The 19989-nt window shown below is 44.0% G+C and overlaps 2 protein-coding genes and 1 long non-coding RNA gene across 4 annotated transcripts in view; 1 reads left to right on the top strand and 2 right to left on the bottom strand.

The window, feature by feature from the left end:
• GPR39 (G protein-coupled receptor 39) overlaps positions 1 to 2991 on the top strand; it is an 83867-nt gene extending 80876 nt beyond the window's left edge. The window contains exon 2 of the mRNA XM_037398264.1: positions 2349 to 2991. Coding sequence (XP_037254161.1) covers positions 2349 to 2845 — 497 coding nt within the window. The 3' untranslated portion in view covers positions 2846 to 2991. The remainder of the gene's footprint in view (positions 1 to 2348) is intronic.
• On the bottom strand, positions 752 to 2433 carry LOC119152672. Its single transcript, XR_005105846.1, has 3 exons — positions 2323 to 2433; positions 1400 to 1647; positions 752 to 1296 (listed from the first exon to the last, which is right to left on the bottom strand). It is a non-coding gene; the product is annotated as an uncharacterized LOC119152672 (long non-coding RNA).
• Positions 2992 to 3104: 113 nt separating the features above from the next.
• LYPD1 (LY6/PLAUR domain containing 1) lies at positions 3105 to 19296 on the bottom strand. 2 transcript variants are annotated; one of them, XM_037398265.1, is made up of 3 exons: positions 18787 to 19296; positions 17537 to 17674; positions 3105 to 3465 (listed from the first exon to the last, which is right to left on the bottom strand). In XM_037398265.1, the coding sequence occupies exons 1-3, from the start codon at positions 18836 to 18838 to the stop codon at positions 3230 to 3232; spliced, it is 426 nt and encodes a 141-aa protein (XP_037254162.1). In that variant the 5' UTR covers positions 18839 to 19296; the 3' UTR covers positions 3105 to 3229. The 2 variants fall into 2 exon arrangements, with proteins under 2 accessions (XP_037254162.1, XP_037254163.1); XM_037398266.1 differs by lacking the exon at positions 18787 to 19296 and adding an exon at positions 17768 to 17895.
• Between the last annotated feature and the right edge of the window lie 693 nt (positions 19297 to 19989).

Here is a 19989-nt window from a genome sequence, read left to right as displayed (position 1 = left end):
TAATAAGAAAGGTCAATGGTGAAGAATTCAGATACAAGCAAAAATTCAGACATGTCAGAGCACTGCGTTTCAGCTTTAAAACTGAATGCACGCATTGTTTGCTTACAGTTTTTCACAGCGGCATTCATAATTTAGAAAACTTAATCAGCACGATGAAGTATCCTGTTTCTAACCAAGAACAAAAAAATTACACTGTAGCACTTACTTTCTTTTCCCTTGAAAGAGATAATCTGGTAAAATTTGACAAGAATTCTGCAGGCCTGGTGGGCTTTGTGTTTAAGTTACATGGGAGAAAATGTTGCAATGGAATAGTACATCCTTCTGCTGCCTTTTTGTAAAGCCCATCACTGCTCAGTTGTGTTTGGTTTTTTCTGTTGGGCCTTGCTAGGATCGCTGTCCCTGTATTTGTTAAGCTGGCAGCAGAGAAACAAGGCTAGAAAACATGCAGGACTGACACAAGTTTCAGATCAGCTTTTGACAAGAGATACAAAAGGTACTGAAAAGTGAGGCAAGAGGGCAGGGGAAGAGTAGAGCAGCCGAGCAAAGGGGCATGGGATTGTGTGGGAATGGGAATGAGAACAGAGACTGGCTGAGGAGAGTTACGGTAGTTCAAGAGCAGGCAACAGCCAAGGTAAACACATTTATCACTTGGGCTACTAAGAGCAGCCTTCCAGGGCTCGAAGCTAGTGCTCTAAGATAGGTTTCTTCCCCATTCTACCACAATTACTGTGACATTGAGTACAGAAGCAAATGATCAAAAAGACGTTTATTTGGTAGCTCATTTAGTGAGATCATAAATTTGTTAATGTAATTATAGCTTTCATTAACAAAATTAATTTCTGTAAAAAGAAGAAAAAAGATATTTCATACCTTTGCTGGGGGGGTGGTGGTGGAGAGAACGTGGACACACCCTGTCTAAGCCCTGGCAGTTTCAAAGTTACAAAAAAAAAAATACCTTTCTTTTTTCTGCCTCAGTTGCCATTCCTGTCCTCCCGCTAGCGCAGTACCATTTTCCTGGCTTGAAAAAAATCAGTGTGCACTGTGTCAGAATTGCGTCCCTGCAGCGATCTGCTCAATGGGAGCAATCTGACTCAGTCTAGACAGGTAAGAATTAAAAAGCTTCTGTGCTTCTGCTGAGAAAGGAGGCTGGACGTTGGAGGAGACTCACAATTAACAGAACTCTGCGGGAGGTGAGACCCGTGCACCATCAGGGTACTCTACAGTTTTGTGCCTCTGCAGCCGGGAAGCCAGCCTGCACCTTCTGCTCCCTCTAAGTGTTCATGTAAGGCACGTTTCCTGTAAGAAGAAAAACAGAGTGGAAACAGTGAACTGGTGGCTGTGTGGTGTTTCAGAAGTAACGCTTGGTGGCGGGAGCACTGAGAGGAATTACTTTGTGTACCTGGTATTTCATGCACGATGTCAAGATTTCCAGCGCTTATGCGCACCTTCCCCCTGCCCTGTCTCCCGCCTGGGAACAGAGCCTGCTCAAGTTCAGCCCTTACGTTTCTTCTGGGCTGCCGCTCTGCAGGTGGCGTCACTGCTGCAACCGAGTGCACGCTGGTCCGCAGAGGCAGAATTTTCAGACATCCAGCACTTAAGTCACCCCTTTTTTAATGCCATTAGTGATGCAGCAACACGTATTTATATCTACATATAAATACAACATGGTCAGATACCACATTTTTAAGCATTATTTATAATCTGAAACTGCTTACACTTTCATGACTAGGCTTGGGTTTTTCTCATTTACATTCGTAATTTAATTCCACTGGAATTTGATTTTTAAGAAAGCCTAACATATCTTAATTACCATAAAAAGATCCATACATATTTTACTTAAAAATATCTTCTGTAAGAGGAAATTTACCAAAAATAACATGAAATATATTATTATGCATACATTTTCTGTTTTGTAAAGTACAAACAAGAATCTGATCTCTTCTGGGTATTGCCTGATCTGATATGGCTATAGGTTCTATTTATTTTGTTTATTTTTCAAAGTAAAGGGAAAGACGTAGGAAATGTAGAAAACCAAAAGAAGAATGCGTTCTTTCCCCAGATACAGGTATCAATGAAAGAACACATTGAAAACTAAGAAATGACAACAGGTAACAGACAAACACTACCCAAGTACTACGCAGTCTCTTGTCAGAGCATGTGCTGCAATGACCTTGTAACAGTTATTAAAAACAACAAACAAAAAAATGCTACTGGCAGAAAAAGCTGTCAAGCAAAACACTGAAAAATCGGTACTTTTTCCTAGCAAGTGCAGAACTGGTGCTAAGTATTTGACGTTTTTTCCCCCGCCTAATGTATGCACACCTCTTTCTTCCTCCTTCTGTTCACAGGACTGATTGTTGCAACTCTGGCAATATGCTGGATGCCAAATCAGGTTAGAAGGCTCATGGCTGCTGCTAAACCAAAGCAGGACTGGACTGTCCCCTACTTCAGAGCATACATCATCCTTCTTCCCATCGCCGACATCTTCTTCTACATCAGCTCAGTGGTGAACCCCCTCCTGTACAACATCTCTTCTCAGCAGTTCCGCACCGTGTTTCTGCAGGTCCTCCGCTGTCGCCTGACGATAGAGCACGCCAGCAAGGAGAGGTTTCTCAGAGCCAACCTCAGCTCTACAGTGAGGAGCAGCCGGTCTCTGCGCCCACTGCTCTTCCTTTCATCCAGGCGCAATTCTTCTACAAGGGGCAACAACAAAGTTTTCTTAAGTACTTTTCAGAGCGAGACCAAGGCTGACTGCAGTCCACAGAAACCAGGTCTTGACCCACTGGAGCCAGGCTCGGAAGTAGTGCCACTAGAGCCCAACTCGGAGCCCAGTCCAGATGCATAAAATGGCCTTTGTGAACATCGAGTGTGACTTCATAAGGCAAAGTTAATGATTAGCGATGAACTTAAAAACATGGAAATTAAAATGACCGAGGAATTGACTACATCTTAAACGGAGTAACACAGATGGATTTGTTTCCAGTTATGCAAAAAGAGCAGGAGTTCTGTATCCTGCTACTGGGATTTTTAGGTTGCACACTGGAAATCAATCTGCTAACTGAATTCAGTAGCTGCCAAAAATATCAGCCCCTCTCTCCCCACAACCACTGAACTTCCTTCGCTTGTTGACAGGGATTTGGAAACAAATTATTTGGAAAAAACCTGCAGTGTCTTTGAAGAAAGGAGGAGACAGAACAAACCGTGTCAGGGCAAAAAACTTCCTTGAAGTTTAGCAATAGAAAACCAACAGAGCCAATTTCAGGAGCAGAACTGTAGTTATCGCATGTGCCCTCGGCACCGCGCCAGAATTCCCTCTCTTCTTCGGCCGGGGCCCGTTGCAGAGTGGAGTGTTGCAGCAGCTGATGCAAACAGAGTTCACCTTCCCTGGAGAGCAAAAGGACTGGTACCCAGCAGAGGCTATCAGACACGCTGCCGAAGATGCGCAGGATTTGCGATACATGATTCCTGTGAACCAGAGCAAAGGTTACTCAGTCTGAGATGAACTCTGTTTTGCTTTACAACACCATTCATGCTTGAAAACTGTTGCACAGCCAGTTTACGTTTCCGAAGCAATGCCGGTGATTAAGCCAGACACCACAGCTGTGACACGGCTGACAGCTCCGCACTGCAGAAGCACAGTCACTCTGGTCTGGACTTTTATTTGATTCTGGTTGGAACCAAGTATCACAAACTTGATTTACATAATGTATATCAAACAATGCATTTTATAACCAGAATTCTTCATCTTTTGGAATACGCTGTTTGAATAGCTATAACTGAAATGCAGCTAGTTTGAAAATGACTTACATTTCTGTTGCTGAACATGTCTGAGTTGTTTAAGGTGTCTAGATAATTAGTTTTCTATGCTGTTAATTTCTTTTGAGTATTTTTGTCCCTTTTCTTGTTCCTTTGCCATACAGAAGCAAGTAACCCAGAGTAAAAGGAGAACTGCTATCAGCAAAACTTCCACACACCCCCCTTTCTGTTTCTTTTAAAGAAAAACTAGAAGTACTGTCTTTGAAGCTTAATAGCCGCAACAACAAAAATTTCCATTTGTACAGAAATGGCTTTTCTGAGTTGAAAGTCTTCCCTTTTAAAGTGTAATTTAAATTAATCTAATTTAAATTAATAATCTAATTGAATTTATGGTTTCTCAGTTTGTTTTTACCTGAGAAAAAGTACGTTCCAATGCACATTACTGTTATTTTTAAATGATTTATAAAGGCTTTAAAATACATACTTGCATTTTCTCCTGTCACAGTGGAATACAGTTGTGGCAGTTCCACCTGCCATTAGTCTAAAATGTTCTTACAAGTGCTACAGTGAAGATTATGTGTTGGAAAAACATACACATAACACACAAACGGATGATAACGGCGGTTTGCTCATATTGCCTTGTGGTTACAGAAAGGGGTAAGTAGATCTAAGGATGATAAAATCACTGTTCCTTTGAATATGGGATTCTCAATTTTTTTCTTCTCAGGGCCATGAGAACAGGATTCCCTTGGAGAACAGTACCCCTGCATCCCCTAGCATGGCCCCACAATATTTTTTAATAGACTGTCATTGAGACTTTTCTTTGGAGAGAGTGAAGCAGGAACGTGACGGGTAGGTACTGACCTTACAGTACCTGCAGCTGCTTGCTCCGTCCCTGGGGCCTTCAGAAGTGAGCACTGCAGCACCTGCCCTGTCCAGCAGTTACCGCTGCAGTGGCAACTGCCGCTGTGCTCCCAGGCGCTGCACAGAGCAGCAAAACACGGTGTGGGCTGTGCTCTGAAAGAAGGATTTCCTGTCCTCAGAGAATTTTAATTAAAGCAATTCTTTTATACTGTCACAACACTGCTCCCACCCCAACAATGCAGGGGTTTCCCTGTTTTGCATTCTCCCTCTGCAAATCTAAACTCTGAAACTTGTTTTAAGGCTATCTCTATCTAGTTATACTTAGGAAGAGAAGCCCTCCAGTCAGTGTTAAATCTGTCTCTGTCTCCAGTGAGGTTCAATCAATCAACACAGCAGGTAGAGCCTTTTCTCAAGGAGGAAGAGGAGCTACTGGCTGTTGGAGCTGTGACAGCAAAGGCACACAGATCAGGAGGCACAATCTTTATTACTACAGTCTGCAAAAAGAAGGGAGCTCTGTCTCTGTTGACAAACCACTGCTGTCAAAGAGCTTCAGCTGTGCTGCCACCGACTGGCTTACCATACTGAAATCTCAGCTGGTGTTTCCCACAAAGATCTGGTGCTTCCTCCATGTTTCTCCTGCAGTCTTCCAAGAGCTGAGGCAGATGTGACCCTTCCCATGACTATGATTAACTTTTTTTCTTCCCCTTCCCTCTTGAGAAGGGAATCCTTTATTCAGCAGAACTAGGCACAGCAATTGTTCTCCCATCTCTAACCCCTCTCCTCATCACACATTCCTTCCCTGCAGCTACAGCCACCCCCAAAGGTAGCCCTTCCTCAGTCCTCCGCATGCGCAGCAGTGAATCTTGACTTTCCCCTGAAAGGCTTTTGTCATTGGCAGGTTTCCTATTCCCGTTGTTTTATAGATCACTCTCTTCCTGCCATTTCCTATACGCAGGATTCCTGCAAAGCCCTGTTTGCAATTCGAACTAGTAAGTAATTTATTAGTTTAGGTCCCTGAAATATCATATATTTTGCAGTTTTCCCATAGACTGGGAGACTAGAATTGTTCAGTGCTGTGAACAATTAGGTAATGCCCTCTGAGGCATGGTTTTCACCAGGCAACTCTAGGAGACCTCTCCTGCAAAAAAATTGAAATCCTGCAGCTTAATTCTGTGTGTTTACAACAGCTCTGTTCTCCAGGATAAATTCCACAGAATAACCCTGAGCTGGGAGCTCAAAGTCAAAAAAACACAATATTCCCGCACAGACTGAAGTTTTACAACTGAAACTTTCACGCACAGATGGACCACGTTCACACCTAAATAGAGAGAATAATCTAACTAGCAGTAAAATCCCATTATAATGCCTCTCCTGTGGCTTTTCTGTAAGTATGTCTTACACTCCCCAAATCATTGTTTATTCCCATTCCCAGCTCTAGTAATCTGAATTGTAGCAAGATTCTTTAGAATTAAAAAAAGTCAGCACTTCTATCAGGTTGTCTGTAGCTGCTTGGCTGAAGACGTGCCCTTCGCATCCAAGTTTCCCCCCCCCCCCCCCCCCCCAAGTACTGATAGTCTTTTGAGCTTGCAAATCAGCCACTGTCATACACTAACTGCTTTCTGCGAAGCATCAGGTATGAACTAAGCTTGATCAGCACAGAAAGCCTGTGTTTCTCCTCTAATTCTGCAGTATTCTTATAGCAAGATACAACAAAAACGGGCATAGAAGACTGATGAAAAAAAGAGAATGTTAGCACTACAGGAGCAACATTTTTAAAACACTTCAGCCATGACTTCACTTTTTTTTTTTTTTTTTTTTTTACCATGAGTGTGAAAAAGCAATGACACTTTAAGTACTATGAATTAAAGAAAGGCAGGAAAAATACCCTTAAACCTTCTTCCTATCATATGATGATTCCAGTTTAATTGTGGTAGGAAATAAATTAGTACAACTGACTTCCATGGTTTGCTGCCAGGGACACTACCCTCCTTGCGCCAGCAAACAGGTTAACGTACTCGCGCTGCTGCAGTTCCCCCGTGGTGGCACCCGCTCTCTGCGTTACCTCCGGGGGCATCTCCTCAGACTCCACTCCTGCAGCGGTTTATGGTACTGCTGAGCCAGTTCTGAAACTACTTCTGAGCTCTTCCCGAATCATTTGCCACCAGCAGGCTGAACTACAGACAGTTCTTCAAAGTGGTTATCTGCCTCATAAGACTCATACCACAGACATAACTGCTAATTACCGGATATTCTTGCTTGAGCAATCAGCTTGATACATTCATTAACACATCACCTAGAAATATAATTGCAAACCTTTCCGGGAGCTTTTCTTCCACCTCAGATTGTTCCAAGTTGCTGGCTAGGCAAGGTGACTACACGTTTTACGCTGCTTTCACTGGGACAGGGTCACTCCCAGCTGCCTGCCCTCAGCAGTTTACATTTGTGCTCAATTAGTATGATTACTAATATAAAATTAATATATTTACTACCCAATCTCTTGATGGAGGAGTACTGAAAAATTTGTCCTTTTTCACAGATTCAGCAGCCCCTCAATGGCACTGTGGGTTATGCATGCATACGTGTCGGTACTATAATGATGTTTTACTATGAAGTACCTATTACTGACCATTTGATTTTCCGTCATTTTGGCTTCAGGGTTTGTGGGGTTGGCTGAAGGTGTAGTTCAGGTACAAGTACTGTTAAAGAAGAGGGGAGTACACAAGGCTAGAGTATCTGTGTGATAACGCAGTAGTGTTCCACGCCCTCTCCTTCCACATTGGGAAGGACTACTACAACTTTGGGCTTAAATCAGGCATTGAAAATTTACTCCTAGACGGAGCAACTTGCCTATCGTTACACCTCTCTTTACCCTACACGCGATCCTACATTTAGATAAGTTTCAAGGCCCAAACTACTATTTCTGCAGGATTTCTGCCTTATCCCATGCAATGAAGTGGTGTAAATCTCAAGGCTTTTCTATAGTTCCTGCTTGTAATACCGATTTTCTCACCTAGATCTATTCCATACACATGCCCCTCCCAGCCACCACGCTCAGCCCCTCCTGCTCAGCTGCAGTCGAGTCCTGTGCATCTGCACCCCAGCACTGCTTCAGCCACACGCAAATGCGTTCAGTCTCGACAGCAACAAACAATTCATGCTACAATTTGTTCAAATCCAACAGTGAGACTTCTTCCACCTACCCTGTCTGCAGAGCCCAGTACATGTTCTCTTGAATAACAGCTTAACTTGTTACTAGGACAACCACAAAAGGTGACATCACACCTACTTCCTACACTGGGTATATGCAGAAGGTACCAGAAGATGCAAGCTTTTTCTCTTACTGATTGAAAAGGATTGTATTAGGCACCTCCGATTCTTCTGTTACAGCAGGTACAGACACAAAAAAGAGTAAGTGCAAGCATGACGCTCCAACGTACGAGCCAACCATAATCCAAGCAGTGTGGGACTTCAGTTTATACCTGTACTCTCACAACTGTTCTTCAGCAAAATACATGGAGAGTGTCTGAAGCCAAGAGAGGCAACTGCGACACCACCTCCGAGACCAGTGACCTAATTTCTAAAAAACCCAGTCACCTTCCCACTCTATGACCCAACTACTCAGAAACTGCTTTCTGCAGTGGCACACCTCAGCAGGAAGCCGCAGCCCTCTGCTTCACCCCAGAAAGTCTACGGCCTCAGGGCCACAAAACTTAACTGGAAGCTTGACTCCAGTCAAGTAGATGATGTCACTTCACCCAATGGTAACTTTTCCAAGCCAAATGCTCTCTCTCATAGGCTATGACCCACACTCCTCATTTTTAAAGAAAGCTTGTGCTACGGTGCTTTGTATGTATCCAATTCCATAGGCATGCATGAAGTCAGATTTATCTCCTGCAACTCATTCCACAGATAACCGGTTTAGCAAAATCTTCTGTGCATACTCTGCATGTACCTGCTGCATCAAATCTTTCAGAGCATTAGAAGACAGTCTACACCCAGCTAGGGCCCGGGAACGAGGCATCCCTGAGCAGTCACAAAACTGCCTTTTCAAGACTGGACTAGGAGCTGGAGGCATACACAGAGCCATGGCTTCAGGCATGTTGGAACATTTTGCATCTTAAATAAGTTAGAAAGTTTGCAAGCACATCAAGACAAGCTTTGAGGTGTGCCATGACAACTTGTGAAGAATTTCCTTACTCAACTCTTTTAGATTTGGTCCTTAATCTTGCCCATCTCCCTCAAGAAAAGGTAGAAAACTGGCCACAGCGGACAATTCAGATTGTAGCACGCACAACCTATGAGAAGCCCCCAGAAGTTGTCCTAGCTTAGCGTTGGCATGCTTTCATGATTTGTATGTGTTGTTTTGGGTGTTCTCTTAATGTTGTTGTTCATAAAAACAAGCCTAAGGACTGTGTTTATGAACTGATACTCCCTCTTTGTTTTAATATTCTGAATAGTTTCAATTATCTTATTTCACTGAAACTTTCAGTTTTCTTGTCTTGGTGAATATACAGGTTTTCCTTCTAGTTGTCCTTAGACTTGATGTCCTGTCTGCCTATCCATGCTTCCTTTGTGATTTTGATTATATATTTTATCCCTTATTTCTTGCCCTGAACTGTCACTTTCAGCTACTGGAGTTATAAATGCTTTTCCATAACATCTGCTGAAATTTAAAATAAGAACTTATACTAGTGCAAGAACAACATGTAAACATTTAATATCCCTTTCTGAGGAACATAAAATACACACATGACTATTTCTGGATTTTACTGTATCAGCAATGCTCAAAATTGGGTTCAGTCATTCTATACACAGACAGGTTTCTAAATCATGTTTTTTAGTTTCCATATTAGGTTTTATGCCCATTTTTTTTATGGCTTCAGTGGTTTGGCTACAGTAATTGTCTATTTCTTAGCTAGTACCTGTACACATACATCATACAGTGACAGACTGCAAAAGGTCCTATTGTGATTTACTCAGTTTTCTAGAGAAAGTGATTAAAAATATTTTACCTAATAAAGGTCCTAAACATCTTAGAAGGTGACTGAATGTTGAAATGCAATCATTCTTCTGACATTGTGCTTCCCCAGTCCTTGATCCAGTCAGATCATGACTTTATTTGTTTAAAATATGAATTAAGCTTCCCCAACACAAATCCTTTGAACTACGATTGTAAACGCACTGTTAAAAACACAGTTTAAGCCAGTGTAATGTATAACCATACCCAACACAGCCTCTGTGTTTCATTTTACACTAACTCCTCCTATTCTTGTCATCTCAACTTTCTCTGGAGCTCACAAGTGGTTCAAATAATTTGCACCTTGCCAGAAACTTTATAATGAAATTTACTAATTGCCTTATAAACAGCTAATTAAATACTGTAAGCAACCATTATCAGTGTTTTTCAGCTGAAAAAAAAGAGGCACTAAAATTAAGAGAAATTGAAACGTATTGCAAAGCTATGTCACACACTTGCTGATTTTTAATCCTGTGTTCCAGGACTGCAGGTATTTAATCCCAGCCCCTCCCTTTGATGCATTTAGGAGACAAGATAAAAGTACATTCATGCTATTAGACTCTTCTAGAGTACACAAAATCTGTAAAAAAATAAACCAAAACAGAACACCCTACCACCAAACCCTATGTGGCTGAATTAGCATATTTTCATAATTTTCTATGAACTATTACTCAATATCATCACAAATTCTTCATAAATTGGCACTTTTAAAAAGTTGCATTTTTTTCCCCCCCTGAAACTAACAGGAGGCTTTTGACAATGAAAGACTGCTCTTCTCACTTTCCTGCTGACCCTAACTGACATGACATCTTGCAGAAATTAAATAATCTCAGAGGAAAACCGGACAATTGTTGACCAACAGAGGACAAGTGTTTGGATTACTCTTTGTAAGTCATGCCTTCTAAATCTGGTACTGGAAATATGACTCAAAACTGCATTGTTAATAATGTAAGTAACAGTATAAAGTAGCCTTTGTCACTGCTTGCAGCATCACAAAGTAGAAGCAAGGGATGAAACTGCTTAAAAATACATTGGCCAAGAAAGTTAAGTACAGCTGCTAATGGTGGCATTATCAAGTACCTTTTTAAAGCACAGAAGGCTACAAACCAGAAGTAAAAGCTCATCTTTCAACTGCATATCCAATTCTTCTGTTTTCTACTGTCCTTATTCATTTCTCTGCTTGCTGATGTGGGCTTACAGTCAAGGACTGGAACGTACAATCTTTCAGATGATGCTGGCTCACAGCATTCAATCTTCTGTACTTTCCTGATAAAGGTATCAAGATCTAAATGGCCTTGGATATCAAGATCTAAATATATTTGATCTTCTAGCAAGAGAGGTGAACTTAAGACGCCACAGTCCTTATGCCATTACAAATGTTAAAATGCTATAGCCTTGTAAAAAGTCCCATCAATAATTTTACATGTGAGTATTCTTGTTGTTTCTCACCAATTTCAGTGGAATGGCTCACATGTTTACACCTGCATGCCAGTACCTTTGAAATCCATTCAGCTTTTATATCTTTAGCTATTTTCATGCTTACAGTTTTACAGCCTGTTCAACTTCAGAGTAGGATTTGACTGGGTTTTATATTACTTTTTCCGCACTCAAAGACTCATTGGTAATTTTGCAAAATAGGTTATATCAAGTTTTCAAAAAAAAAAAATCCAGACTACAAAGGGAAAATGGAAACGAAAACAGTCTGGATTAATTAAAACATGCTTGCCAATGTTTTGATAAGGTCACCGAGAGCGAAGACAAGAGGTAGGGTCTTGAAAACAAGAAGGTTTTGGAAACACAGACTCATTTGTGTGTGAAATGTGATAGAAGGAGGTTTAAGAGACACCAGGCTGTGGGCACTGTATCATCACAAAATTCATTTGTATACCTTTCATACAAGTCTGAGAAATAAAATAATATAAAAAGCTATTGTCCATGTCCTGTGAAAAATGAAATTCACTGGACCAGATACCACAACTTCCTTAAAATAATACAGCCCTTCATCACTTCTGCACTTGGATCTTTGTCATGACTTTCAAGTCATAAACTGCTCCAACTGTTACCTCTGCTGTTGCTTTTCTATACTTAAAGGCAGCCGGAACCGCTATCTACTACATACAGTCTGTAATTTCTCCTTAGCTGATGCACATAGTTCAGTACATCCTGTATGTGGCTGGAAGTTTTCTAAGCAACCGCAAGACTGGAAGGAATCTACTAATAAGAAGACAGCCCTGGCATTTGAAAAAGTGTTTCTGAATGGTTATACAGCCACAGCTCCAAGTTTTCAGCGTACAATACAAATTAACAGCATTTAGTGTAAGTCTTTTATTGGGCACCAAAAATGAACTGGGTGTTTCCAATACTGGTTACTATGTCTTCATTTCATTGGGCACCTGGTAGCACTGGATAACCATGTTACAGGCAATAACTGTAACATGCCAAGTTTTTATTTATTTACTTATAATTCTCAATAAAGATTTATTATATTATGCTTTTTTAAATTAAAAAATACATTAAAAGCTCTTTTGAGTTATGGTGATATACTTTGACCAAAAGAAACAGCGCAGAAGAAAATAAAAATTTAAAAAACCACTGCCAGCTCAATGGATGTTTCTTACTGTTTCTAAGTGGATACTGGGGATGCAGCTATTACCTATAAAACTTTAATGCCTACAGTGATTCTGAAGACATTAAACTTTGTTTGATGTATTAATCATTTTGTCAATAAATGTACACCAGAGTATAATTTCCCCTCGATACAGGCATGCAATTAGTATTAGTACTAATGGATGCTACACATGAAAACACAAAGTATGTGCTTCTGTAATCCTTAACAGCCATACATGAAGCAACTTAATCATGCCAGGAACACCCTAAGATAAAAAGAGTAATAAGCACAGGTAAAGAATTTACCGTAGGCCAACTTATCACACAACTTAAGACACTGCCTTCCTCTGCCTGATAAAACAAATGACTGGGAAACCAATACTGAGAAAAGTTAAATAAACAAAATTATAATCCAACTCTGAGAAGATGATCTTCTTCATGATGTTCCCGTGCACTATGTTGAAGACACAATTACAGCAATTGTTTTAAATACACTGCAGGCTTATATACTATGTAAATACATTAAAAGTACCATTGTAAACCAACAAAATAAGAGAAGTTTCTTATTGTAGATTAATAGAAATAATGAGGTTGTTTCCCAATTTACTTGCAAAGGAAAATTTAGAAACAAATCTTAGTTTTATTTAGACAGATATTTTAAAATACCAGTCTTGCTACTGTGAGTCATTTTATCTTTCCTTGCAAAAGTACATTCACAACTACATTAGAGCACAAGGTATATTGTTCCAAACATACGCATAGGCGGGTTTATTTACAGAGACTTCTGAGAAATCTAGACTGGCTGCCTTCCTGGGCTGATTGTCTCATCCTTCATGCTTTATTCCTTTCTCATCTATTCACATTGCAAGTTTCGTTTTGCCTTAAGTAGGTTTTAGATCATCCTTTACACTTAGATAGTTCTTGCCTTCAGTAAAAGGTAAACTTCATTATCTGTGTGTTTTCTATGATCTATGTATAAAAGCATATATACAAACTCATCTACGTGTCATCAAGATATGTCATCTGATCCCGATGTACTGTGGGATTTCTTTCTTCCTACATACATTCCAAATACAAAGGAGCACTGATATTTCTGCTAGAAGTACATAGATAGGAAGGAGAGGGGCAAGGGGAAGAGGGGAATCTGCCATGGGTATTTCCACAAATCATCTGCAAGTGAAATTATTATAAGCAAGATCTTTGATCTTTTGTCAAACATTTCATTTACACACTCTTCAGACACCCATTTATCCAGCTGAAGAAAACACTAGAGATGTATCCTTTACGTTAGTTTCTGTGGGACAAAAATTACTTGGTCTAGTCTTCAGTGCCACTTTCTATTCTCACCATTCTTCCCTCTGAAGGAAGAAAGCACTGATTTTATTTTTTCTTAAAAAAGATTAAATTAAAAAATTAGTCTCTAAGATTTTGCATCTCAGATAAAATACTGTCTTGTCCTTCTGTATCTCCCACCAGAACAGAATGTTAACGTAACTGCATAAAACTTGCTCCGGCAAAATTTTAAAATCTAACTCTGCCTAAAGTGAGAAAAATATTTTGTCATTTACTTGACAGAGTCTCCAGTTCTGTGCACTGACAGATCCCCAAAGTGCAACTGAAATACAAACCGCCATAGCAAAGTGTGTGTTTGCAGGGGAGGCAGAATTACACAAGTTCCACATAATCACTTAATCAGATACATGCTTACATACTGCTCAGTTCTCAATTCATTTTAAGGTGTGCAATGGAGCAAACTTCTACCTGATGCTACAAACAGCGGAGATAAGACGCCTGCTGATCTAATTCAAAATATCAGTGGCTGGTATTTTAGTGACTCTTAGCTACTCGCATCAGAGGCTGTCACAGTAACAGCCACTTTTTAAGCTCTGGGTTAGGAACATGTCTATACTGCTGTTATCCTCACCTGAAGCCAGAAAGTACTTCTTAAGACTGGTTCACCAGATACTGAGATAATGTTCTGACAGAACACAGTGACATTTAAAGCACTAACCCTAATCTTACAGCAACTGAAGAGGAGTGGTTTGCTGAACTACGATCAGGCATAGGGAACTGTTTACAACACAAATGAAAAAACCTGCACGGGGTTGTAGTTCTCCACTGCATTTTTTATAGGAAGTTTAATACAGAAATGAAGCTGAATGAAGCTGAACCATAGAGCTGTCATTGCACGACTCAATGAACACTGACAAATACATACGAAAAAAAGTCAGTGGTTACACATAGGGGACCATATTGTAGGCACACCACAGAAAGTAAGTCGGGGCCCTCTTGACAGCAAAACACACACACAGATTAATGCACACTGCAAAGGAAGGGTGACTACAGCGATAGCTTACTGATTCAGACCATGAACTTTATCTCAAAATATTGCATTTAACATTTAAATAAGGTTTAGAACTTGAAACATTTTGCTCACTGACACAGCTATATTTTATTAAGGACAAAAATAGGTTAGTCTACAAAAATTAAATTAAACTTCTTTGGCTGTATCTAGTCAAGAGGAAAAACTCTAATTATGAGATTGTGCTGTCAAATAAATGCAAATTCACATCTTTCATATTCTGGGTTAAAAATTCAAACTCAAGTCTATTATAAATTAAAATCAATATTTGAAACATTTCAGGTTTCAGTGATAAGCAACAACCGAAAGAATCAAGTTATGAAATATACTGGTAGAAGTAGAATGAATTATTAAATAAAACTTGGGAGAATAAGGCATTTATATTATGCACATTTAAATATCAATTAGGAAAAAACCAATAAAAGATGATGAACTGAATCATCTGTTTTACAACCAATCCTCTATAGAATTGACTGAGGATAACACAGAAACTAAGCTTGCAATGCAAATTTCACTTGAAATAGGTTAAAATTCTGAATTTATTAACTAGCTGAAATTTACAATTGCTAAGCTTAAAATGAATAAGGGCTGCATTTATAGAAGCAAACTAAATAAAATAGAACAGTGGTACCTGCTATGCACAGCATGCTAGTTACCTCCTAATGGGAAAATCCAAGGATCTGCTCCGAGACAACATAAAATTGTGCAGGGAAAAAAAACCCCCACAAAACCCAACCAAAAACCAGCCGGAAGTTTCTTTTAAGAGTTCCCGATTTACTATATTGCAAACCAACTTCTGCACAGGAGTAAGGACAAGTTATGCATCAATGTATGTCTAAAATCTATTACAACAGTAGCAGTTTGCATCTTCAAGTGTCACAGTCCCACTGCCCAGACTGCAGCCCGGCGTGCTAGCCTGAGGAGAGGTGCGTGGCCAAATCCCACCCCACACGTGGCTGTCTCTGAACACATCTGCAGGCGTGTGTGCGCACACCTGCAAGCCCACCTATCCAGAAGACTTGCGCTTTGATCTGCGAGGGGTTTACTTGACTGAAAACACTTTTCTAACATTCACCTGAAGGGAAGATTGCAGATACATTTCTGGAAAGCTGACACAGTCTGAGGCTGTACTGAAATGAAAACATGAAGGCACCAGGGAAGATATTTTTTAAAAAAACCCAAACAATGGTTAAGAATCGAATGAGAACGGACTTTTTTGTCTATGCCTACATGCCATGTTTACAGCCCTTCAAATCACCACAGCATCCATTCAAACCTATTAAAAGTACTATAGAAGCTGTGGTGCATGGAAGCTTCAGATAGCAAACCCTTCAAACATTCATTTAGTTACTCGGACTTTAAGAGTACCTTGCAAGCTGTAACTGTCTCCCAGCCCCACTACCTTTTCCAAGTAAACTTGAAATAAAATAATCCAGTAATATATAGCTTGAAAGAGATTAATCTTCCTTTAAACATATAGCTTTTTTTTTTCTACACTGGAGAGCTTCTAAATATTTTACAGAAATTCAGTCACTGTGGATGGTGTTACCCACAATGAAACAAAGTGCCAGCAGTTCAGCTACTTTTGATAGGTAACAACTATTGATGTTATTTCTCTATGATTCTTAACGTAGTGATCCAAAACTAGCAGCACAAGTGGAACTGATTGATAAGCACTTTGAAAATACGAATGAATAGTTTCCTAATGCAAAGAGCCAATGTTACTGTTCAAGACGGACGGCTGCACACATTTGCTAGGTAGAGAGGGATCCTGCTGTTCTAAGAAAGGACAGACAGCTTGATTTATATGAACAGCGTAACAGTCCTCTCCATCAGTAAACTCCACGCTCTAAAGCACTGCCCTCAGCAGCAAGATGCGCAATCCTAGAGAGCAGCTTCCCCTTCAGTGAGGGTTCTGAAGTCCCAGCCTGTCTGCTGCCCCTTAAGCCTACCACTTGGTACAGAGGTCACATTTGTGTTGAGGCACACCAGCGAGCTACTGCTAGCGTGCCCTTTTTAACGCCCGGCATCGTAACGGCTGTCTGCAGTAAGAGCAGGACGTTACACGAACTCCAGCTCCCACCAGCACACTTCCTTGCCGCCCTACCCAGCCCAGAAGCCCCTGAGAAAAGCTCTAGTCTTCTACTCACATAGATGGCTACATAGCAATGCGGTGGTCTAAACAGAGACAGTTGTCTCTAAATTTCAAATGCCTTCCACAACGCTGAATAAAATAAAAGCATTTTATAACACAGCTCAGAAGACAATAGAGGCAAGACGCAGAATCACAGCTAGTTTTGTCTTGAACACATTTATCTCCAAATATGCTAACTTCAGTATTAATTACAGTAAGAGAACCCCCCCTTAGACTTAGAAAACTGGTATGGCAAATATATCCATTTGCACCCTTCTCTCCCACACCAAACTCCCAAAACATTCTTTTTATCCCTCTCTCTCTTTTCCTTGATGTTTTCTTTTATGGATGAAAGCAAAGATGACTACCCTTCCCTTAAGATGAACCTTCAGAGTATATGATTTGCTAGAGTAAATAAAAGAAAGGAGGGAATTACTAATTTAATGCTCTTCCATCTCTTGGGGGAAAAGCCCATGTAATTAACTGTAATGAGATTAAACTAACTTGTTGTTATTAATTTCCCAGTGCTGGGAAACTAAATCTGAGACCCATAAGACTGTGTATTAACAGCTTTATCAACATTTGGCTTGCATCCTTCAGTTTTACACCAATTTTAAAGGAAAATTATTAACTTCATTGAGTTGCAAAGTCACTCAGAAGTATAAGAAATAGAATCTGGTCCCTTTAGGTAGCGATGCCAGATTCATCTGTAGCTGAAGGCTGTGAATGGGCGGAGCCAAAAGCAACAAATACTATCCCACACAGGTAAAGAGAAGTATAATTATTAAATTCTTACCAAAACTTTTTTCCATTACTTCTTTCTGACACATATCTTGAACGTTCACTGTACAATTCACGATGAATTCTGGAGCTGAGCAATCATTATTTAGCTGGAACTCCTCACACTGGTAGCACTGTATTTGCAAACCCAAACCTGGAACAGATAGGATTTTGCTCAGGATAACAGTAATAATATTTTTTTAAAAAACCGACCAAACAATCAATACGTGCCAGAAATCTTCCTCACCTTTCCCTCCTTGCATTATGATGTTCTTAACTACCCAGCAGCTCAACAAAAGGGCGACCTTGACAAAAATAACGTAAAATCATCGCGGCGCCCACTCAGCTGAGGCTATGCCTTCTGTGCACAGCACCTGGTTAAGAAGCCGGCGCCTTTCCTCGCGGACTGCGGAGCGAACAGGCGGCGGCACCGCCGCTCCAGCCCTGCCCCCGGCGCAGCGTTGGGCGCGCTGCCGCCAGCAGGCGGCGGGGCTCCGGCACGGCACGGCACGGCACGGCACCCGCTGCCCCTCGCCCGCCTGGCCCGCCCTGGGGCTGCCCTCAGCGCGGCGGGCTAAAACTATCCGCGCTCCGGAGGGAGCAGCTCGGCTAACACATACACTTCGGCTCTTATCAGTGCCGACGGGTTTACTTAGGTACTAATTAATTAGAAATGACTTAATTACTATTTTGCCGTGCACAATTACAGCTGCATAGCATCCTTCACCTCCCTCCTTTTTCACGCAAACGAGATGCTCCGCACGGCTCGCCAAGAGCTGTTATTCCCAGCCCTCTGCTGGGCCCCGCGGCGCGGCAGCTGCCGGACCCCGTCGGGCAGCAGCGCCTCGTCCCGCAGCGGGTCCCCCGGCCCGCACCTCCCCTCGCTGGGCGCGCGGCGGCGGGACGGAGCCGCTCCCCTGCCCGCCCCCCGCCCGGGGCGCAGTGCGCGGCGGCGGCGGTCAGCAGGCGGCATCCTCCGGGGCCGCACCGGGTGCTGCGTGCGGAGCGCGCCGCGCCTCGCCCCGCGGGCGGCCAGCGCCGGGGACACCGGGCCGGAATGCGCCCTCGCCGGCGGCGGGGAGCTCTGCGGGCCGCGGGCAGGACGGCGGGCTTCGCTGCCCGGTTCCCGCGGAGTGCCTGGCGCCAGCTCCAGCTCCGTCGAGGGGCGGCGAGAGGACGAAGCATCCCCGCGGCCGCTGCGGGCAGCGCCGGGCTGCTCGTGGTCGCCGCAGGTGCCTCCGGGGGGAACGGTGCGGAGCCCCTTACCTGGAGCCAGGCACAATCCCCAGAAAGTTGCAGCGACGAGGAAGAGCCGCATCCTCCCGGAGCCGCGGCCGCCGGGCTGGCGTGCAGTCGCGAAGGGGCATCAGAAGGAGCGAGGCAGCGGAGGCGCCGCGCACTTGTGCCGTTTCCCCGCCGCCTCCGCTGCCGGAGGGCGCCCCGGGAGCAGGCGGCGGAGCCCGCCCGGCTCCTGCCTAGCCCCGCGCCGCGCTCCAGCCTCGCCGGAGTTGAGCGCTGAGACTGGAAGAAACTGTACGAGAAGCGAGAGCGGGGGGGGGGCGGCTCCCCCCTCCCTCCCCTAGCACCATGTGATGCCGGCGGAGCGGGGCGGAGATCCCCGCCAGCCGCCCCGCACCTTGCGTCGCCGGCGCGATCCGGCGACGGGGAAAGTTCAGCGAGGGAGAACATACCCCCGCTGCCCCCGCACGCCGCCCGGGGCCCGGCCCGCACCGCCCGCCCGGCGTGCGGCTCGCCCGGCGCTGCCGCGGGCTCCCGCGACCCCTGCCCGCCGGGGCTGCTGGCTCACCCCCAGCCCTCCGCCGCCGCTCCCGGGGCTGCGGCTGGGAGGCACGGGTGCCCGGCCCTGGCCGCCTCCGTTTTCCCGCCCGCCCGAAGCCCACAGGTGGCGGCCGGAACGCGCCCGCAGGGGAGTCGCCGGCCGGGCCCCGCTGCGAGGCGTCGCCCGCTGCGCCGCCCAGCCCAGCCCGCTTTCCCGGTGAGGGAGTGAGGGCAGGCCCGGCCCCACGCGCGGCCACTCACTCTGGCAGGCGCCGTCCTCTCCGCTCGGCCCCCCGAAAGGGAATTACAGAGATGGAGAAAGGAGCGCGGGGGCCGCCATGCCGCCCCCCCCCCCCCCGCGGACGGGCGCACGGGCCAGTTCCGGAGGCGGCCGCGGCGGCCCCCGCCCGGGGTGCGTTGCCGGGGGCGGCAGCTGTGGCGGGGTGAGGGGGGAGCTGTGCTGAGGCGGCGCCCGCCCGGCCTGAGGGGAGGCGGCGGGACGGGGCGCGGCGCGCGGGCGAGGCGCCAAGGCGGGCGCGCGGGCGGGCCGCGTGCGGCGGGCGGGCTGTGGGAGCTGCAGCGCGTGCCCGCCCGCCGCGGGGTGACGCGGATCCCGCGCCGATGACCGCGTGCTGCTCTTGGGTCGCTCCGCGGCCTTATCCGCCAGTGAGCCAAGCTCCAGTTGCTTTC

This window comes from Falco rusticolus, chromosome 8 (assembly GCF_015220075.1).
Source record: "Falco rusticolus isolate bFalRus1 chromosome 8, bFalRus1.pri, whole genome shotgun sequence".
In the NCBI taxonomy this organism is placed as follows: Eukaryota; Metazoa; Chordata; class Aves; order Falconiformes; family Falconidae; genus Falco; species Falco rusticolus.
Note: the sequence above shows the minus strand (reverse complement) of the source record. Positions and strands in the feature narration are given on the sequence as shown.

Coding starts and splice junctions, on each gene's coding strand:
- LYPD1 (XM_037398265.1), bottom strand. CDS start 18,838: ATGCGGCTCTTCCTCGTCGCTGCAACTTTCTGGGGATTGTGCCTGGCT. Junction 17,675..18,786: donor GGGATTGTGCCTGGCTCCAG/GTAAGGGGCTCC, acceptor TATCTGTTCCAG/GTTTGGGTTTGCAAATACAG. Junction 3,466..17,536: donor AGTAATGGAAAAAAGTTTTG/GTAAGAATTTAA, acceptor TCTGGTTCACAG/GAATCATGTATCGCAAATCC.